The following is a 23,434-nucleotide window of genomic DNA, read 5'->3' as shown; positions in this document are numbered from 1 at the left end:
CTTGCAAACAGAAATTATCAACCTAATGTAGTACCAGTACCTAATATTTTGTTTTAAAATGAAAATTGAGGTTTGCTAAAACATGTTTTTCAAAAGTGACCATTTGAGACCTATAATTATATTTTCTTGGCAGAAACAATTTATGGAACCTTTTGTAGCTCAAATTACTTTAGACCAGGAAGTCTTGTGATACGTTTGCATGAGGGACTTCAATTTAGCATACAGTCAGCTGACCAAAGTGGCTTGGACTTTATGCATTCCCAGCTCAAGTATTCCTAAAAAAGCAGCACATGTATTGTAGCTTCACATTTGAAGAAGTATCTCATCAGTGGCTTTCGCAGATGTCAAGTTTATTGCAACCATGCAACCAAAGATAAATAAAACATTTAGAACACCCTCACACTATATTCATGTGTCTTTTTATACATTACTGCAATATATACAGTGCAGATATGACTGTAGCAAGACTGCTTCAATTCTTATGGTGGTTTTCAGTATTGAAATATGGGTGCTAAAATTATAAAACAAAATAATAGTTCTAAATAAAAACAAAACCAAAAGAAATGAATTAAATATTGCACAGTTTGTTTCATTTTTATACCGTGCACTATTAACACTATTTAAAAAATCCCCATGGTGGTTACGCTTGACATTTGAATAGATTTTATTTCTTTATAATATACACAAAATGTAACTTTACAATACTGCAAATTATGTAGGATTAAACCACCATAAGGCCCAACTGACACGATGTATTCCTTTCATGACGATCTGGAGATTACAAAAGAGAGCAGGAGAGAAGAGGTCAGTTCTGGTCTTCAGCTAAGATCTCTTTCACAAAGGAGGCTACGTCTGTTTCCTTGGTGTCATGTAGTTTGAAGAAGGGGTGCTCCTGCACAGGGAAAGACAGGTTAGTCCGGGCTGGCCTTAAGCACAGATTGAGAACTAACAGACAACAATTAGACAATAGGGGTCGTACCGAACAGTCAACTAATAATTGCCTGTAGAAAAATGTCAGTCGACTAATTGCATCCGATTGTGAAGTGATGGTGGTTGCAATCCATTAACACATAAAAGACATTTTACAACATTAAAAAACTAAATTCATAGCAGTTTAAAAATATAGTACTTTCCTAAATAGAGCCCCAGTACTATCAAATACATGATTTATTCATATTCAATTATTTTTACCTCAATTATTAGACCCTTTCACTGTGTATAGCTACTACACCAAGGTTATGTAAAACTACTAGTAATATGAAGATATACTTACCATAAGCTCAAGGTAGTTCATTCTTTCTATAGAATTCTTTTTTAAACTGGGGAAAAAAAAAAAAAATGGTATTTTACAAGAAATACAACATTCTTAGTCTTCTGTATAAATGTACCTTTTAAAAGTACACATAAGATTCAATTTTTAAAAATATTACTCTTGTAGTTAGGTATTTAACACTAAGCCAGTAAAAGTATATGAAGTTTGTGTTTTAAAATGACCTGACCAATTAATAATCAGTTCAAGTTTTGTAAGGAATTTCCAGCCGTTATTTTTCAGGGAGCCTCGTTAGTTTTAGAACAGCAGGATGAATAACACATTCCCAAGACTCACCACTGAGCAGTGAAATCCACAAAGTCCTTGGAGAAGCGGTCCGCTGGGAGCTGCGGGGAAGGCTCTTCCACCACCTGCTTCAGCTGCTGGAACGGGGTCCCCCAGGACTCGTAGGGAAACCGAAGAATCGCTAGCTCAATCTGCAAAGACAGCAGCGTGCCAGATAAGCACAGCACTCCCAGGAAGTCTATTCAAAACATAGAGCATTTTCACAGGAAGTCATTTAGTGATATCTTGAAATTACTTCCTGTTCATTTCAAGATAGTGCTAAATGATTTCGAGATATCCTGAAATGAATATTTCAGGATATCTCTAAATGAATGGGAAGTTATTTTGAGATTTCTCTAAATGAAAGTTTGGCGTACCATGCAAGCAAAACATTACTCAAAAGATATCTAAATCAATTTCACGGATCTATTTCTTTAAGTATCTTTCTCAAAAATAAATTAAGATCTAGTCAAATGGTTTATTTACAGATATCTCATTCATTTAAAAGATATGTGCAAATGATTTACAGATATCTTAAAATGTAATTTGAGATATCTCTAAATGATAAATTCAGCTTGCCATGAGATTCAGCATCCAATTCATTCAGTGGTGCAATGGCAGGCTAGCTGAATTGAATATGTAAGGTATAAAAGTACAACGGGCCATGCGGTTCCCATGATATATACCACACCTGGGATGATACATATCATCGGAACCGCATGGCCCGCAGTGGTTTATACCGCTTATAACACCCATCATTTGTGGGAAGAAAAACAATTAAAATAATTAAAAAACATTTTAATTAAGACAAAACCAGAAGGGCCGACAGACTAGTCGAATTTGCAGAGAACAAGAACGTATCCATTACCTTCTTCTAGAAGAAACCCATCAGAACATGGATAGGATGCATTGTTTATGTTCAATAAATATACCACAGCACAGGCAACTGCACAGGCAATTGAAGTCAATCGGATCAAGCCTGAAGAAGTCAATAACTACTTAGTACAGTTAGTTTCGGCAACGGAGAACCAAATATGTGAAATCAACAGAAGAGCAAAAATGGGCTGGAGTGCTGTGAACAGGATGACACTAGTGGTGACGTCAGACCCAGAAGAACACAGAAACCAAACCATTGGCCACATAAATAAGCAAATATCGTGCTGGTTTTTCACCAGCACATGTAGCAATTGTTTTTTCCCCATAGACTTGCGTCTCTCCTCTAGCACCCACCCTGCTAATGAGCCTGGAGTGCGTCTTTTTATAGTCTGAGACTGGAGCCTTAATTACCTAATTTTATATAATAATTATCTTAAGGCTCCTGCCACATTCCCACAAGGGTATTAGGGAAGGGGTTTTAACTCGATCCCCACCGACTACACAATATAAAGACCGGCTTTTCGCCGGTCTCAAAACAGTAAATAAGACGGACGGTGCTTGACCGCCCACACATAAACAATAGAATAATAACAAAATAATCAAAGGGGCGGGACATTCTGCCACAAGTGCCTTTGGAAGTTTAAGCTGATTCTGAAAGGGAAACTACCCTTAGGAAAGTCTTCGACCAATGCATGCTGTCAGTGCTAACTTATGTACATGAAACCTGGACACTGAATGCAAGAATGACTCCAAAATTACAAACGACTCAACTGGGTATGGAAAGATGCATGGTGGGAATAAGAAGAAGAGACAGGAATCGGAAGGAATATATAAGCGCACAAACAAAAGTATGCAATGCATATTACAAGAGTGAAAAAACTGAAATGGTAGTGGGCCGGACATTGTAGGGGAATAATTGCATAGAACCATACCTGTTTGTTGCTACCTTGTACTACATTTATTCACTGAGTTATATGTTTTAAAATCTTTTGAGTTTGTGATCTATTAAGTTTATAGAAATAAAGTAAATGTATTAAACTGCAGATGTGTAGCTGGGAACCAAACTGTGGGTGGTGGGACAAAAGGAACATGACATTCCACCTAAACTTTTATTGCATTACCACCTACTGAGTTGACTTCACTACCTTGTAAATACCTGTCCCCCCCCCCTGTTGTTAATTACCCCAACTGAGCTGGCTCCAGCTTATTGGTTGAAAGGGAAACCACCCTGTCTCTCTGTAAAGGTATAATAACTGTATGCTAACTCGTTCTCGTTTGCGCAAACTAATAAAGCTTTATATCTCTGGACACCTGGTGCAGTTGGCTCTTTTAGTTGCGGACTTGAAAAGTTCCATGACAACATGTAGCAAGAACAGACCATCGCTGGACCAAGGAGATACTACACTTGATCCCAAGAGATATAAAGCGATCAAGAAGACGACCTCCAGGAAGATGGCAAGATGAAAATAGGAAACACCCCCAAGCAACATGGACGAGGGACACAGCAGACAGGCTTTTGTGGAAGAATCTTGGGGAGGCCTTTATCTAGCAGTGGATTGAAAAAGGCTGATAGATAGATAGATAGATAGATAGATACAGATAGACAGATATAGATAGATATTTTTAAATCAACAGTGCATTTTCTAGGTGGCCCAGAGAAAATAGTTAGGGCTAAATTGACCAGATTTTTCAAAAGTACAATCCAATACTTCCATTCTCTGCTAAACATGTTTTACATGTTTGTAACTTAAAATTCAAGTGGACACCATCAGAATTTGTGCACATATTTTTAGAATGGAAGCAAGTATCCCATTGGTGCCTCAAACACACATTGATCCAAGGAGAAATAACTTCAAGGATGAGGTGTGTGTGTGTGTATATATATATATATTATATATATATATATATATATATCTATATATATAATATATATAATATATTATATATATATATAGCCACATTCTTAGATCACATGGTTTGAATTATCATTTTTATGCTGATGACACCCAAATCCATATTCATTCTAAACCCAACATTGCTGCTGCTGCCTCTGCTCTTACAGCTTGTATCTCTGATATAAAAAAAACTGGATGTCATGTAATTTTTTACACCTAAACTGTGACAAAACTGAGGTAATGCTGCTAGGCACTTCTTGCCAGCTTTGTAAAACTAATGCCTTAAATCTATCTGTTGATGGCACCATGCTTGAGTTTACTTCTAAAATGAAAAATCTGGGTATGATGTTTGATCCTGGGTTAACTTTTGAACCGCACGTACTGAACTCTGTCAAGGTTTCTTTTTTCCACCTCAGAAATATAGCTAGGCTGCGACCTATGCTTTTGCAATCTGCGGCCGACAAATTAGTCCATGCGTTTGTGTTCTTTAGGATTGACTATTGTAATACCTTGTTTGCTGGTGTCTCAAATTACATCCTTGCCAGACTGCAATATGTCCAGAACTGTGCAGCCAGAGTTCTGTCCAGGTCTTGCACCAGAGCTCATATCACTCCTGTTTTAGAGTCCTTGCATTGGCTGCCTGTTGGGTTTCGAGTCGATTTTAAAATTCTACTGCTTACCTATAAGGCTCTTCATGGGCTGGCCTGCTTTATTTATCTGATCTTTTATCATTTTATACTCCTACCCGCAACCTCCGCTTACATGATCTTAGATTGTTAAGTGTCCTTTGTGCTCGCTACACACTATGGGCGACAGGGCTAGTTGCTATGCCCCTAAATTATGGAACTCGCTTCCTATAGAGACTAAGGACTCTGCTACTTTGAGTGTTTTTAAATCGAGTTTACGACTTACTTTTTTAGAAAGGCTTTCTTATGATTCTGTATTTCTGTGTTTTGATGACTTCTTGTATTTTCTTTTGTTAAGCGCTTTGAGACGAATGCTTTTAAGGCTGCTATATAAAATAAAGTTTATTATATATTATATATTTGTTCATTTAATAAGCCCTGTTTTTTTTTCATCTGATCAGAACAAAATGACTCCCATACATTGTTCCTACACTAGTATCTTAACCCTTTGCATTCCATTTACTCAGCACCTGTCAGGTGTGTCAGGTCCAATTTATTTTCACAAGCGCTGTTTATTTTACACATGCTGTTTAAAAGTAATTATATTCATACTAAAACAGGTTTAAAAGGCACTGTATATCAACAGGACACTCAGTACAGCATCTCCAGCCCTGCCCCACTCCTTCACTGTATTTATCACATATCTCTTCAGAGTAGTGCATACTGATAAATCATCTCCTGATCACTTGTTTTATCACCAAACTCCTCAATAATTCTAACCAAGTCATTATTTTATTACCATAACATCTCAAAAAGCTCTGCAAATGTCTGTGATCTTCTTTGAAAGCTGGATGTGGAACCAGCTATCTTGATTGTTTATGTCCGTGTTATGTCTGTGGTGAAGGGACTATGCCTATTACTCAAATTCGCCTTTTTTTCAGCTTCTATCGACCTCATTCGGCCATTGAAAGCTTTTCTCGGCTTGTTCCGGAGAAAAAAACAACTAGAGACCTGTGCTTGACGTCTTTTTGATGGTGTCGGACCGGAAAGGAAAATTGTAATGTCGGACCTGGTCCTACGTAGGGGTAGGAGTACAGGCAGGCATGAATGCGTTTAAGTTCAAGTTCAACACTAACCCTAAATAAAATGGTCTTCCTGTTAAGCAGTAGTATAATTGGAAGTAGTGGTATTTAAAAATAACGAAGCCATTTTTCGCTTTAGTGAAGTAGGCTACAATATTTGTTTTCATTAAAAACTTGTTTATTGAAATTAATGTTCAGCTTTCATATTGAAGCTTGTTGTGTACTACTCAATCAAAACCAAGTAGTGTAAGAATTTGCTTGTATCGTTCAAGATGTTTTTCAAATCAAGTAAGTTTATTTCATTTGTGTATAAAAAAAACAACAATAGTCGCAGTCCTTCTTTCGCAACCAGTGTCATCTTTATGGTACATAAATGGTAAAGTAATTAAATGTGTGGCACTGGACTGTCTCTGTTTAGCGCACGCAAGAATTTGCATAATGGGAAAAACTGTATTGAGAATTATAAGAAAACTCATGTGAGACAAAACATTTAATTACATTTTAAACTTTAATAGCTGAAGAGGTGCTGGGGCGGTGTCTCGTCAAGCCTAAATAATGCGTCTTCATTTTGCAACAAGTTGCGATGGTTATGTACCTCGAGAGAGTTGTGGTTGATTGCCTGTGTTAATTCATATTATTTTATTAATTTCCGCAGTGCTTTGATAATTGCAGTTTCTCCGCAACTCTTTTAGCTTTCGCTCACTTGCGATTTTACACATAACATTCGCAACGCAAGCAGATTTGCAAGAAAGATGAGAACATTTTGCAAAAAGTTCTTTGAATATTTGTCCCATAATGCCTAATAGCTAAATGGGTGGTATTCACATCGAGGGCACAGTGGAAAGAAGAAAGTAATATGTTACAATTCTCATCATCACCAGGCCATATTAACAGAATAATGTATGTTTGGAAACTGTTTAGTGACTACCTCTAATGAAGTTGAGAGTGTATTTCTTGCACATCCTTTGCTGTGTCATACAAAGAGTGCAAGAGAAAGTACACTCTCAACTTGATTAGAGGTAGCCACCGAACACATATTGCAAGTCAGTAAATCTAAACAGAAACCAGACAAAAAGCTGATACTAACATATCTAAATCTGTTTCTGTAGAACCGGTTGTAGTTTAAACATTTAGAACTCTTTGTCATTGACATAAGTGCGAGATCTACACTTAGAGAAATTAGAAGTGTAGTTGCAGCTGACAGGCTCCAATTGGGACTTGACAATGACTGTTTAAAGACTGTACCAGTGTGATTCCCAGACTCCAGACGTCAGATTTGACATTGTATCCCTTCTGATTAAGTTCTGGATTTATCCTTTCGGGCTGCAAGACATAAAAAAGAAAAAAAAATACCCTAAATTGCTAAATTAAAAAAACAAAAACAAAACTGAAGTTAAAAACTTTTCTGTTCCAGAATTCTTAAATGTCCAGTTTTGAAAGAAAACAAATGTTACAGTACACTTGGTTAAAGAAAGCTGTTTGCAAGCCTTGCTTTCCATTACAATTCTATTTAGCCTGGGAAGAAGTAGGGGGGACTTGACTGAAGTCTTTAAAAAAAAAAAAGCTTAGAGTTGGCAAAGTTAACCCTAACAATACTTAAAGTGCAGCACAGAAACCAGGACCAGTTGGAAATGATGTGGAGATAGACAGAGGGAAGGAGACACTTCTTCACAGAGTGGTGAGGGGATTGAATGGGCTACCTAGTGATGTTGTTGAAGGAGAGAGGAGAACGTTTTCAGCAATGTCTTTCTTTGTAATACTCACAGCCATGTAGGGTTTGCAGCCAGCATCCATGGTCTTTGCAACAGAATCTACCAGGTACCCGCTGATCCCAAAATCACACATCTTCACGTGGCCTTCGTTGTTAATGAGGACATTTGAAGGCTTTACATCTGAAAAGGAAGAAGAATACTGTGACATTTACACCACATGTCAGGGTTCTTCATGACAGCTTGTTCTGAATAATATTTTCTATAAATAGTAGTTACCCCAACTCATTTGAAGGCATTGTACTGTAATCTGTTAATATTTCCAAGGCAGTGCGGTGCTCATTCCGTCATACAGCTGAGCTGGGTGGACAGAAGTGCATTCTTCACACCCAGGGTTTTTAAATTCCTCTATTAAAATATCCTCATCTGTGTCAAAACTTAGATAGAAGTTTTTACATTAATCCTAAAATATTTAGTATTTTGTGAATATCAATGTGCTGTAAATGCAGTTTGTTTTAAAATGATATGTAGTATGCTTAGCAATAGAATGAGTTGCAGTATAAAAAGAACAGTATGAAAATTATAAAAAGATGTTTGTCCTTCGTACACACAGTGAACATTTAGCATTTCTGTTTCTACAAATACTTGCTAGTCTGAACTGTGGGGAGCCTAAACACACATGCGCACGCATGCGCACGCACATACACACACTCACATGTTTGGTGTAGCTACTGTTTGGCTCTATAAGAGCATCATTACACTTCACCAAATTGCATTACACACTGATCCCAGCAGAGGGGAGAACATACCTCTGTGAATCACTGACAGCTTGCTGTGCAAATGCTCTAATGCTTTGACAATCTGCAAAAGGAGAAAAGCAGAATGTTTGGCAAAATGTTCAGTGACAGTAGACTTTTACAATGCTCAAAGTTTGCTCCTGTCTGGGGGAGGAGCTGGAGGGAATGTTAAACAGCTACTTTTAATGTTGACATTTTTGCGTGCATTATTCTTGATATTTCTTAGAACATGTGTTCATCAGCCCTTTATTGCTGGTATTTAATATATAGTACTGTACTGTATGTTACATAGTTAAAGGCACTTCGGAGATTACATTTTAATAGTACAATTACCCATGCAAAACAATTGTATGAACTCCCCCAGTTAGGCTAAAAGAGGTTTTATTGTAGTGGATTCTATCTCATGAATAGAAAGCAGGTCTCCATGCCACTGAATGAAAGGGAGTGAAAAATGTGTCTTAAATGGTAAGTACTACAATCCAATATAAATTACAAATGAAATGTGATCTACACATGATAGCAACAGTTTAAAACACTTTACTAAAATATATGCATACTTACAGATACAGACATTTTTCCTAGAATATCTTCTGGTATCTTCTTTCCTTTTTCGATCACCTTCTTGTAGAATTTATCAAGTGAGGTGTCCATCAATTCCATGCAAATCCACACGTCACCCTAAGAGGGGAGAGAACTTAGATTTTAGAGTCCAAAACTGGCACTGCAGCTTGGCCAGTCCACGTTATCTGTCTGCCTGCCACAGTGTAAAATATATACTCAAATATATATATATATATATATATAGTCAACTTGTTGCTCGCCACAGAGGCTCTCACGGGTTCTTCTCCCTTCCGAATCACGACCCAACACACACAGGATTGTACTGAAACAGCGCTCACGCGCACTTTTAATAAACACAAAATGAAATAAACAGAAAACAAACACCTAGCTCCTATTTGGAGCATTCACTAAACATAAACAGGAACCTAACTATCACGCAGGACGGCTAAACCGTTTACCTGCCACAAACATTCAAAAAACACACCCTCACACAATACCTCGATACGACTGCTCACTCACACAGTCGGGCTCTTCTCTCAGCAGCAGCCTGGAACAGACTGGCTGCCTCTCAAATACCCTGCACCTGGCTCTAATTTACAATTACCACCAGGTGCAGGGGATTACTAAACAATAAAACAATTACACACACAATTAAATCCCATAACACCCAAATGTGCATTCTCACAAGGTTTTTAGCAGGGAAGGATTTTAACCCCCTCCCTGCTATCTCACACATCCTCCCCCCAAGTGTGAAACACTGATAGGCCATACCAAGGCCGCCCCCTCCCCTAAAACACAACCACCCACCCTCAAGTCCATAAATGTCCATTTCCGCCCTCTTCCACAGGCGGGCTTGAGGGTGGGTCGGATCTTCCGGCACATCCGGGAAGGGAGCTTGAACCGGCGACAAGGGACCCCACCGGGATGACATGGCCGACCGAAGCGATGACCGGGGAACAGGAAGATGCAGCAGTGGACAGAGATCTTCCACTGGGGACCAGCGCAGCGATGTCCAATCACCTAGGGGAAGCGAAGCAGTGAACAGGGGGAGCACCAGCGACGTCTGGCAGCAGCCCAGCAACGTCTGGGTGCTCGGGAAGAGCGGAGCAGGGAACCAGGGGAAAAGCTGTGGCCAATGCTGCAAATTCCTGGGCTCCAGGTCCAGCGCAGGAAGGTCTAGGAAGACCGGCAGGGTGTCCAGGAGCAAGGGGCAAGGGACTGCACCTAGCAGTGCCGGACTGGTTCGCTGGGGTGATGGAGGTGGGCACCTCACCTCCTCCTCCCCTCTGGGCTCTGGGAGCGGCGGCCCCTCCCCTCTGGGCTCTGGGAGCGGCGGCCCCTCCCCTCTGGGCTCTGGCAGCGGCGGCCCCTCCCCTCTGGGCTCTGGCAGCGGCGGCCCCTCCCCTCTGGGCTCTGGCAGCGGCGGCCCCTCCCCTCTGGGCTCTGGCAGCGGCGGCCCCTCCCCTCTGGGCTCTGGCAGCGGCGGCCCCTCCCCTCTGGGCTCTGGCAGCGGCGGCTCTTAAACATTGACACCAGCACCATTGGTTCTGGCTCTGGAAGTCCCAGTTCCATTTCCCACTTCTTATTTTGCTCAATTAGAGCAGCAGTGTTTCTCTTTATTTGAGCTATGAGCTCCTGCAAATCCACTGTTGGGTGTTGAGTCAGAAGGGCACTTCTGGTACCACATGTCACCTTTTTGCTTGCCACAGAGGCTCTCACGGGTTCTTCTCCCTTCCGAATCACGACCCAACACACACAGGATTGTACTGAAACAGCGCTCACGCGCACTTTTAATAAACACAAAATGAAATAAACAGAAAACAAACACCTAGCTCCTATTTGGAGCATTCACTAAACATAAACAGGAACCTAACTATCACGCAGGACGGCTAAACCGTTTACCTGCCACAAACATTCAAAAAACACACCCTCACACAATACCTCGATACGACTGCTCACTCACACAGTCGGGCTCTTCTCTCAGCAGCCTGGAACAGACTGGCTGCCTCTCAAATACCCTGCACCTGGCTCTAATTTACAATTACCACCAGGTGCAGGGATTACTAAACAATAAAACAATTACACAATTAAACTCCATAACACCCAAATGTGCATTCTCACAAGGTTTTTAGCAGGGAAGGATTTTAACCCCCTCCCTGCTATCTCACAATTATATATACACACACACACGTCTCTGAAACAGGGTGGCACGGTGGCGTAGTGGTTAGCGCTGCTGTCTGTGTGGAATTTGCATGTTCTCCCCATGTTCGCGTGGGTTTTCTCCACGTACTTCGGTTTCCTCCCACAGTCCAAAGAAATGCTGGTTAGGTTGATTGGTCACTCTAAATTGTCCTCTGTGTGTATGTGTGGTGTCCTGAGATGGACTGGTGTCCCATCCAGGGTGTAGTTCTGCCTTGCGCCCTGCGTATGCCAGGTTAGGCTCTGGCCCACCGCGACCATGTAAACGATTAAACGGTTATTGATAATGGATGGATGGATGGATGTCTGCAATACAGCTCGTTGTAGTACTCACTTGTCCCCTGTAAACGAAACTTGTCTTCATCAGGCTATAAAATATCAATGTTGATACTGTAAAACAGGATTTTTTGGGGCAACTTAATTTCGCTAATGGCCTTCAAGGTCAATTTTTGCTGAAATGTTTGCTCTGCTTTTTCTTTTAATGTACAGCATTATTAATAACATATTTCACAGCACATTAATTTTGCAGATTTTAATAAAACGCAAAATTAGCAAAATGTTCTTGTTTTACAGTAGTTGATAGTTTGTAACCTGATTCTACACATTTTAAAATAAATGGAAATCAATAAAGAGTTTTTAATGAGATGCTGAGTATTTCACCTTATTGAACTGTTCAAAATGTAAAAGATCTACAGGAGTGTGCTGCCATACCGGCTTCAGTTACTAGGGACAAGTGGACATTGCAACCAGCTGCATCAGAGACAATTACATTTAATTATCTATTCCTTTGTGGTAAGCACATCGTGATGTTTAAAGTTTTTGTGCACGAATGACTTATATAAAAAATATATTTTATATATATAGTGGCTCTCAAAAGTATTCACCCCCCCCCCCCCCCTTGAACTTTTCCATATTTTATTGTATTACAACATGGAATCAAAATGGTTTTAATTAGGAGTTTTTGCCACTGATCAACACAAAAAAGTCCACAATGTCAAAGTAAGAAAAATAAAATCTACAAATTGTTCTAAAATTAATTACAAATACAAAACAGAAAATAATTCACCCCCTTGAGTCAATATTTGGTAGAGGCACCTTTGGCAGCAATTACAGCCATGAGTCTATTTGGATAAGTCTCTACCAACTTTGCATATCTGGACACTGCAATTTTTGCCCATTCTTCCTTGCAAAATTGCTCAAGCTCCGTCAAGTTGGATGGGGACCTTTGGTGAACAGCAATTTTCAAGTCTTTCCACATATTCTCAATTGGATTGAGGTCCGGGCTTTGACTGGGCCACTCCAGGACATTGACCTTTTTGTTTTTAAGCCACTCCAGTGTGGCTTTGGCTGTATGTTTGGGGTCATTGTCCTGCTGGAAGATGAATCTTCTCCCAAGTCCCAGATCTCTTGCAGACTTCAGCAGGTTTTCCTACAGGATTTCTCTGTACTTTGCTGCATCCATTTTACCCTTTATCTTCACAAGCTGTCCAGGCCCTGACGCAGAAAAGCATCCCCATAGCATGATGCTGCCACCACCATGCTTGGTGTTCCCAGGATGATGTGCGGTGTTAGGCTTCTGCCAAACATAGCACTTAGCGTTCAGGCCAAAAAGCTCTATTTTGGTCTCATCGGACCATAGAATCTTCTTCCAGTTTTGTGAAGCACCCGGGCTATTGTTGCCATATGCACAATGTCTCCCAGCTCAGCCGTGGAAGACTGTATTTCCTTTAGAGTTGCCACAGGCCTCTTGGTGGCCTCCCTGACTAGTGTCCTTCTCATCTAGATACGTTTTTGAGGACAGAATGTTCTAGACAGATTTACGGTTGTACCATTTTCTCTCCATTTCTTATTAACGGACTTTACTGTGCTCCGGGGGTTATTCAATGCCTTGGAAATGTTCTTATATCCTACCCCTGATTGGTGCTTTTGAAGAACCTTATTCCAGATTTGCTTTGAAGTTTTTGTTAGGAAATGTACAAACCAACTGTGGGACCTCCCAGAGGCAGGTGTATTTAACCTGAAATCATGTGAAACACCTTAATTCCACACAGGTGGACTCCATTTAACTAATTATGTGACTTCTAAAGATAACTGGTTACACCAGAGCTTATTTAGGTGTGTCATAGCAAAGGGGGTGAATACTTATGCAATCAGTTATTTTCTGTTTTATATTTGTAATTAATTTAGAACAATTTGTAGATTTTATTTTTCACTTTGACATTTGGACTTTTTTTGTGTTGATCAGTGGCAAAAACTCCTAATGAAATCCATTTTGATTCCATGTTTCCAAAAAATGTGGAAAAGTCCAAGGGGGGTGAATACTTTTGAGAGCCACTGTATCTATGATAATAACAACCGACAGGGCTGCATAGGATCAGAGATGGATTCAAAATCAGAGACAGATTCAAAATCGGAGGCAGAGCCTCAATAAATGTCTTGTTTTAAATTTGAAAGTAAATTGTAAAATTTGTTGAGAGCTACATAGGGATGGGGCAGATACAGCAGTTCCCAATAACAACAGTGGGTAATGTCTTCATGTAGGGTTTTAAAAAAAAAAACACAAAAAAAACACAAAAAAAACCCCACTGAACCGACATTTAATTTGAACATGGTGACACGCTTGTCATTAGGTTCTGCATAGTGCTTTCGATTCAAAGGGAATTGGCTTTTAACTGGCCAATTATCATCATATATGTTTGCCTCATTGCAATTTAAAACTTTTAAACCTCAGCAACAACAGATCGAAGAATTTTAACAAGAGGGATTTTTTTTAAAACCCTACCTGAAGACACTACACACTATTGTTATGCTTATGTGTTTATAATGTGGATCTGCATTGGCCACACGAAACTCAGCTGTTTACAGAAAATTAGTTTTTAATTAAAAGCACTTTGGAGATTATACACACAGCACAACATAATTGTGTGATTTAAAAATTTAACTGGCTTTCAGCTGAAATGTGTCGGTTCAGTGAGACCTTAAGGAAAATTATTCGGAAACTCTGTACTTGTCCCATCCCTAATACTGTTTTTTTTTAAATCTGAGAAAACAAACAAAACGAAAACGCAAAGGCCTACACTTCCTCCATACCCAAGCTAATGCAAGAGGCATTTGGACAATGATTAGTTATGATGTGGGCTTTTATGAAGGAAGTGACATGGGCTTTGGCGCTGAAAAGGATGACATCAATGATGCCTGGTAAGAGATCAGTTTATTCCTCCTGACCGAGCAACACGGAGACCAGGAGTTCACTCTGTGTGGAGTTCATCAGACGAGGTAAGAAACTGTATTTGTATACTTTGTGTTGAACAGGTTTATATAATTGTTGTCAATTTTGTACAACTTCTTTAACATAACTTTCTTTTAAAAAAAAAAAAAAGAAATACAGGTAAGCAGTGTTGCACCTGGATAAGGGTGTGTGGCCTTAATTCAAGTTTTTCACAATTAGGAAGGCCTATTCAAAATGAAAAGTTCAACTGGGTAACTATAAGGTGAGCATTGAGGATGATAATAAAATTTTCAGTGTTACACCATTGAGTTGATTACAGGTTAAGCGGTAGGACTGGGTCAGATCTTAAATGTATCTGCACATTACCCACAACCCACTGTAACTGGCTCCCGAGAAACGTAAAACTATCAATAATTCCATAAAATACCGATAACGCACTGGAGATGCACAAAGTTGGCATGACGTCACTGGAGGAACACATACCAGGAACATCTGAGAGATATACATGACTTCAGACTATGAAAGCGATCATTACGAATTTTCCCCGATGTTTTGAGTAATCTGTATTACAATAAGGACAGCGGGAGTGTGCTGTGTAATGTAAGAAATTGTGGGTTGGAAGAATAAGTGGTTTGAGGGTCGGTTTCGAACTGTTTTGAACCTTAATTAGTATGATAATAATATCTGATGTCTGAAAAAACAAATGTAACACCTGCAGAGAACTGACTATGTGCAGTAGATAGCCTAGTAGTATTGATCTCTGGTCATCATTTTTATATCTGTATGAAGTGTCTTATAGATGCAGCTATTTTAAAAAAAAGTATTTTTATATAAAAGTAAACAGTACAAAATTGTTTAATTAAGGCTGGTAATAAATACATACATACATAAATAAATAAATAAATAAATAAAGTGCTGCGGTTTCTAAATGGTTACGCTGTTGTCAGGGGAAAGTGAACCAATGGTTACTTGATTGTCTTTGTGAACAGCTGTCTTTATTATAAAGGTCTGCTGTGTTTGTGAACTTGTGTACCAGTGTCTTATGTAACTGGTATATAGTGCACTATTAATCCTACACCAAAGATCCTAATCCAATGCCACGTTTTCACTGCAGCCACTATTGTTTAAAGTGTACGAATATGTAGTCCTATATTAGAATGCGCACCAACCATGAGTTAATGCATTAAATGGACTCTAGAGGGGCAGGCTGCATTAATTTTCTTTCTCTGTTATTTGTTATGAACTATTTTGCTGGAATGTAGTTAAATAATACTCATGAAAATAAAACAATGTGTATTGGTACAATATTGTGACTGAATTTGTGAAATTAAGTATTTTCATTATATTAATTTGTTTTAAAAAGATGTCAATTCCGAAATGTTTCTGAAGTTTTTTTTTTTTTTTTTTTTTTTTTACCCCATAGGAGATGAATGGTGAACTGAGCCATCATTTTGCTTATTTACATTTTCTGTTATACAAAGAGAAATAAACGTTGTCGCCTTCCAGCATTTGATCTCCAGTAGTCTTCTTTTTAACAAACCGTTCAGTAACCTCAACACAACGTAGATATAAGACAACCGGAGTGCGTGCGCAGGCAGGGAAAGAGAGACGCAGTTTTCAGCTCTTACTAGCCAAGGAAAGAGACGCACACACAGACCGGTTACACTTACAAGAGAGAAAAAATTAAATTTTTACCTGCCAGAAACCAACAAACAAAAGCCCTCTCGATGGTCCGTGTTGTACGAAGTGATCATTGCACTGTGCACTGACAAACTCATTGATTTCACTTTCACGGAATAGAGTATTTTTTTTTTATGCAATGCATTCCCTGGAGCCTATCTGTGGTGAAATGTAATTTTGACACCATTTAACACTAGAAGTACTGGAAATAGGCTCATACCTAGAAGCCCCGCAGCAGTCTTTCTGACGGCTGTATTCAAAACACTGTGAATAGTATAACGAAAGGAGAAACAGTCGGATGTAATTCGTTTGTTTTTTTTTTATTACGTACGCCACAAACATCTGAACAACCGAAGCATATTTTTTACAACATTTATTTTTACAAATCAAAACAAGAAAATGTAAACAAATAAACACCTGAACAGACACTGATTTACAACATACAGTACATATTTATAAAACAAACAATAGCAATACATTTTTTTACTTATCAACAGCAATGGATTTATTATCAGATAAGCAAAAGCAACTGAACAATGTAAATAAATAAACTTAGGAAAAAAACATTTTACAGACGCGCACAGCACAATAAGTTATAAAAAAAAGAAAAAAAAAAGTCTAAATTCATTTATTTTTTTCAACAAAAGGGTATTCCTTTAGAACATAAGAACATAAGAAAGTTTACAAACGAGAGGAGGCCATTCGGCCCATCTTGCTTGTTTGGTTGTTAGTAGCTTATTGATCCCAGACTCTCATCAAGCAGCTTCTTGAAGGATCCCAGAGTGTCAGCTTCAACAACATTACTGGGGAGTTGATTCCAGACCCTCACAATTCTCTGTGTAAAAAAGTGCCTCCTATTTTCTGTTCTGAATGCCCCTTTGTCTAATCTCCATTTGTGACCCCTGGTCCTAGTTGCTTTTTTCAGGCTGAAAAAGTCCCTTGGGTCGACACTGTCAATACCTTTTAGAATTTTGAATGCTTGAATTAGGTCGCCACTAGTCTTCTTTGTTCAAGACTGAACAGATTCAATTCTTTTAGCCTGTCTGCATATGACATGCCTTTTAAGTCCGGAATAATTCTGGTCGCTCTTCTTTGCACTCTTTCTAGAGAAGCAATATCTTTTTTATAGCGAGGTGACCAGAACTAAACACAATATTCAAGATGAGGTCTTACTAGTGCATTGTACAGTTTTAACATTACTTCCCTTGATTTAAATTCAACACTTTTCACAATGTATCCGAGCATCTTGTTAGCCTTTTTTATAGCTTCCCCACATTGTCTAGATGAAGACATTTCTGAGTCAACAAAAACTCCTAGGTCTTTTTCATAGATTCCTTCTCCAATTTCAGTATCTCCCATATGATATTTATAATGTACATTTTTATTTCCTGCGTGCAGTACCTTACACTTTTCTCTATTAAATGTCATTTGCCATGTGTCTGCCCAGTTCTGAATCTTGTCTAGATCATTTTGAATGACCTTTGCTGCTGCAACAGTGTTTGCCACTCCTCCTACTTTTGTGTCGTCTGCAAATTTAACAAGTTTGCTTACTATACCAGAATCTAAATCATTAATGTAGATTAGGAATAGCAGAGGACCTAATACTGATCCCTGTGGTACACCACTGGTTACCGCACTCCATTCTGAGGTTTTTCCTCTAATAAGTACTTTCTGTTTTCTACATGTTAACCACTCCCTAATCCATGTACATGTGTTTCCTTGAATCCCAACTGCGTTCAGTTTGAGAATTAATCTTTTGTGCGGGACTTTGTCAAAAGCTTTCTGGAAATCTAAATAAACCATGTCATATGCTTTGCAATTATCCATTATCGATGTTGCATCCTCAAAAAAATCAAGCAAGTTAGACACGATCTCCCTTTCCTAAAACCATGCTGACTGTCTCCCAGGACCCTGTTACCATATAGGTAATTTTCCATTTTGGATCTTATTATAGTTTCCATAAGTTTGCATATAATAGAAGTCAGGCTTACTGGTCTGTAGTTACCTGGTTCAGTTTTGTTTCCCTTTTTGTGGATCGGTATTACGTTTGCAATTTTCCAGTCTGTCGGTACCACCCCTGTGTCAAGAGACTGCTGCATGATCTTGGTTAGCGGTTTGTAAATTACTTCTTTCATTTCTTTGAGTACTACTGGGAGGATCTCATCCGGCCCAGGGGATTTGTTTATTTTAAGAGCTCCTAGTCCCTTTAACACTTCTGCCTCAGTTATGCTAAAGTTATTTAAAACTGGATAGGAACTGGATGACATGTGGGGCATGTTGTCAGTATCTTCCTTTGTAAAAACTTGTGAAAAGTAATCATTTAATATATTTGCTATTTTTTTTTCTTCCTCTACGATTTTGCCATTTGTATCTCTTAAACATTTAATCTCCTCTTTGAATGTTCTCTTGCTGTTGTAATATTGGAAAAACATTTTGGAATTGGTTTTAGCTCCCTTAGCAATGTTCATTTCTATTTCTCTCTTGGCCTTTCTAACTTTCTTTTTGACTTGTGTTTGCAGTTCCGTGTACTCTTTCTGCGTACTTTCTTTTTGGTCCTTTTTTAATGCTCTATAAAGTGCCTTTTTTCGCTGAATATTTTTTTTAATTGATCTATTAAACCATTTTGGCAATTTAGTTTTACATTTAGATTTGTCTACTTTAGGGATGTAATTGTTTTGCGCCTCTAGTACTACATTTTTGAAGAACAACCATCCTTCTTCTGTGGGTGTTTTCTCTATTTTACTCCAATCTACTTCTGTTAGTCTCTGTTTCATACCTTCATAGTTTGCTTTTCTAAAATTGTAAACCTTAGCTTTAGTCTTTACTTTTGGGGCTTTAAAAAACACTTCAAATGAGACCATGTTGTGGTCTGAGTTTGCCAGTGGTTCTCTGACCTCTGTTTTAGTTATTCTATCTTCGTTATTTGAAAAGACTAAATCAAGGCATGCCTCCCCTTTAGTCGGTGCCTTGACAAATTGTGTTAGGAAGCAGTCATTTGTCATTTCCACCATTTCTATTTCATCCTTCGTGCTACCCACTGGGTTTTCCCATTTTATTTGGGGGAAGTTGAAATCCCCCATTAGTATGGCTTCTCCTTTGCTACATGCATTTCTAATGTCATTGTATAACAGATTATTGTGCTCACCGTCTGAATCTGGCGGTCTATAGCATGCTCCTATTATTATGCCCTTTGAATTTTTGTCTGTTATTCTGACCCATATTGATTCAGTTTTATTTTCTTTGTCCAGGTTTAACACCTGGGCTTCAAGACTGTTTCTTATGTATAGCGCTACCCCTCCTCCTCTTCTGTCCTGCCTGTCTTTCCCATACAGTGTATACCCACAAATATTATATTCGTCCCCATCACTCTCAGATAACCACGTTTCTGTAACACCTATCACATCATAGTTACCTGTTAGTGCAGTAGCTTCAAGTTCTAGAATTTTGTTTCTGATACTTCTAGCATTTAGATAAATACATTTAATGGTTGTCTTACCTGAGTTGTTGTTCTTGTTTTGATGCGGTCTCCCTTCTGTTTTTCTGTTGACATCTCCCCCCTTCCTTTCTAGTTTAAATGCCTCTGAACCTGCTTGAGGATCTTTTCTCCAAGTAGACTGGTTCCCTTGTTATTTAAGTGAAGTCCATCCCGTCTATACAGATAGTCCTCGTTGTAGAATGTGGTCCAATGATCAAGATAGGTGAAGCCTTCCCGTGTGCACCACATCTTCAGCCATGCGTTTTGATTAATTATTTCCAGCTGTCCATATGGTCCTTTGCAAGGTGCCGGTAGTATACCAGAAAATACCACAGTTTTGGTTTTCTCTTTTAATTTCCTTCCTAGCTCTCTGAATTTGTTTTGCAGGGATTTTGGTCTGTCTCTTCCAATGTTGTTTGTACCGATGTGGACGACTACTACCGGGTTGTCTCCTGTTCGTTCTATGAGCCTGTCCCGCCTTTCTGCACAGGGCACAGCTCTGTCCGAAGTTTTATTTTTATTGCACTTGCCAACCTGGCATTGGCTTCTCTTGCAAATCTCAACAGAGTTGCCAGCTTCTCTTGCAGAACTCAGAGTTGCCAGCTTCAGCTGTGGGTACACTCTTGGCAGTCTCCCTCTGTTCCAAATGCTTCTTGCGAAGTTCCTGTGCTAACTGTAAAATATATTCTCTCCTTGGTAAATTGTTCTCCATGCATTCTTTGTTAAGTACCCAGGAGTTGATGGCTGCTAGGTCCAATACATTGTAAGACACCTGAACAGACGTCAGGAGCCAGCTTTCATAGAATACTTCCAAAATATGAACTCTATATTTGTTGTGTAGTAAAACTCCACGGTCTCTGGTATTTATTTTCACTAGTCCCGTGCTAATCGACTGACCAAAGCAGCGCAGCTGTCAAGCTGGCGCCAGCCTTAAAAAGGCTGATTGAAAACAATAGACTGTTAGTCATTCACTCAGACAGAGAGTAGAGACTAATCTGATTACAGCTAATCAATGTATAATCAAAATACAATTGTTTTCTGTGTGGCCGTCAATGTGACTGCTCCCGGGGCTTTTAGATATAATGTAATATATCTCCTTTATTTCTGCACTCCCGCGTTCATGTTTTGTGAGAATATTTAATAAATACGGACAGAAAGGTACATGAACGCGCAGCCCCATATGTGTTAGACGATTGGAGAAAATTACAGTTCAAACCAAAAACCACCAAAATGACTGCCTTGGCACTTCTAGTCCTAACCATCGTGAACTAGGCCTGTATGTATGACCTTTTTGTTTATGCCATAGACATATGCTTGCACGTTTATGGTTTATGGTTCGTGTTTTCCCCAAGTGACGTCACAAATGTCAAGATTCGAAATCAGGGCTTTTTGGCGGAAGCACTCAAAACAAGCTTTAGATTGTAAATTTCTTAGTTACAGCGCAAAAGTATAAATTACATTTTATATATATATATATATATATATATATATATATATATATATATATATATATATAATATATATATATATATACCTTGTACTTGGCTTGATTCATGCCAAAGCTGCCCGATTCCAGCCTTGCTGAAGCACCCCCAGATCATCACCGATCCTCCACCACATTTCACAGTGGGTGCGAGACACTGTGGCTTGTAGGCCTCTCCAGGTCTCCGTCTAACCATTAGACGACCAGGTGTTGGGCAAAGCTGAAAATTAGACTCATCTGGGGGTGCTTCAGCAAGGCTGGAATCGGGCAGATTTGTCTTTGTGAAGGATGCATGAATCAAGCCAAGTACAAGGTTGTCCTGGAAGAAAACTTGCTTCCTTCTGCTCTGACAATGTTCCCCAACTCTGAGGATTGGTTTTTCCAGCAGGACAATGCTCCATGCCACACAGCCAGGTCAATCAAGGTGTGGATGGAGGACCACCAGATCAAGACCCTGTCATGGCCAGCCCAATCTCCAGACCTGAACCCCATTGAAAACCTCTGGAATGTGATCAAGAGGAAGATGGATGGTCACAAGCCATCAAACAAAGCCGAGCTGCTTGAATTTTTGCGCCAGGAGTGGCATAAAGTCACCCAACATCAATGTGAAAGACTGGTGGAGAGCATGCCAAGACGCATGAAAGCTGTGATTGAAAATCAGGGTTATTCCACCAAATACTGATTTCTGAACTCTTCCTAAGTTAAAACATTAGTATTGTGTTGTTTAAAAATGAATATGAACTTATTTTCTTTGCATTATTCGAGGTCTGACAACACTGCATCTTTTTTGTTATTTTGACCAGTTGTCATTTTCTGCAAATAAATGCTCTAAATGACAATATTTTTATTTGGAATTTGGGAGAAATGTTGTCAGTAGTTTATAGAATAAAACAAAAATGTTCATTTTACCCAAACACATACCTATAAATAGTAAAACCAGAGAAACTGATAATTTTGCAGTGGTCTCTTAATTTTTTCCACAGCTGTATATATATATATATATATATATATATATATATATATATATATATATATATATATATATATATATATATATAGACACTATTATAACCGTAGTTTAATATAAATCAGATTGTAATGTGAAATAGGTGACATATGGACTTTAAATTCCTGTCAGCACTGCTGCATTATAAACCATCTCACAGATCTAATGGAATCCAGTTCCCAGACTCTTACTGGACATGGTTAGAGGGTTTAGATTTACTTTGGCAGTACCTCTCGGAAAAGAGCTCCATAAAATGTGACTGTGTAGGGACAATCGACTGTCCGCATGGAGATATCCAGGTCCATCAGCAGCCTCTTCTGTTCCTGGCTGTTTACTGTTGCTCGGATTCTCTGAGAAAGGAAAGACAGATGTAGTAAGAGACCTCCACAAACAGGGAGTCAGCGAGCTGCAGTACACGGTGAGAGCTCCACAAACAGGGAGTCAGAGAGATGCAGTATAGTGAGACCTCCACAAATAGGGAGTCAGTGAGCTGCAGTACAGTGAGAGCTCCACAAACAGGGAGTCAGCAAACTGCAGTACAGTGAGAGCACCACAAACAGGGAGTCAGCGAGATGCAGTACAGTGAGAGCTCCACAAACAGGGAGTCAGCGAGATGCAGTACAGTGAGATCTCTGCAAACAGGGAGGCATTTTATTTTAAGTTTACCGATTTTTTTTTATGGAAAATGTACAGATGTCCACTCAAAATGTGGCCAACTAATCATTTTCAAAGATTTTTCACCCTTTCAATAAATACTGATAGATTCCAAGGAAAACCTAAAATGAAGGGACTTGTGTATGTGTCTGTATAATTGTATGATGCATAATAGACTATTTTGTTAAGTTATAACTACAACTTATCACAAGTCACTGATGCACAATGGTTACTGAGTTCAGGTTTTAAACTTCTACATGTAACAAATATTAACTGTAGATAGATAGATAGATAGATAGATAGATAGATAGATAGATAGTAATGTGTAAAAAAAGACTTACTTTAACAGCCATTATCGTCCCGCTCTGTGCATGCCGAACTCTCTCCACTACGCCATAGGCCCCTCGTCCCAGCTCAGAGATCGACACTAAGTCGTCCGCCTGCACTTCAAAGTTCTGGGGACACAATAAGAACAGCACTGAAGTAGCTCAGGACATGTCTGCTAAAGAAAGCACTTGTTTAAAGATTAGCTTATTGTCATCTTGTTTTATGTTGTGTCTTTTTATTT

The 23,434-nt window shown here is 39.0% G+C and overlaps 1 protein-coding gene across 1 annotated transcript in view; it reads right to left on the bottom strand.

Annotated features, from left to right (window-relative positions):
* Positions 1-329: 329 nt before the first annotated feature.
* The window catches only part of LOC121330854 (dual specificity mitogen-activated protein kinase kinase 3-like), a 93,993-nt gene continuing 70,888 nt past the window's right edge, over positions 330-23,434 (bottom strand). Inside the window, exons 4-12 of the mRNA XM_041277718.1 lie at positions 23,208-23,321; positions 22,443-22,562; positions 9,141-9,257; positions 8,592-8,643; positions 7,838-7,965; positions 7,319-7,396; positions 1,607-1,746; positions 1,274-1,319; positions 330-892 (exon numbers count right to left, since the gene is read on the bottom strand). Coding sequence (XP_041133652.1) covers positions 806-892; positions 1,274-1,319; positions 1,607-1,746; positions 7,319-7,396; positions 7,838-7,965; positions 8,592-8,643; positions 9,141-9,257; positions 22,443-22,562; positions 23,208-23,321 — 882 coding nt within the window. The 3' untranslated portion in view covers positions 330-805. The remainder of the gene's footprint in view (positions 893-1,273; positions 1,320-1,606; positions 1,747-7,318; positions 7,397-7,837; positions 7,966-8,591; positions 8,644-9,140; positions 9,258-22,442; positions 22,563-23,207; positions 23,322-23,434) is intronic.

Source organism: Polyodon spathula, chromosome 18 (genome assembly GCF_017654505.1).
Source record: "Polyodon spathula isolate WHYD16114869_AA chromosome 18, ASM1765450v1, whole genome shotgun sequence".
NCBI lineage: Eukaryota > Metazoa > Chordata > Actinopteri > Acipenseriformes > Polyodontidae > Polyodon > Polyodon spathula.
The sequence above is the reverse complement of the archived record's forward strand: the minus strand, read 5'-3'. Positions and strand labels throughout refer to the sequence as shown.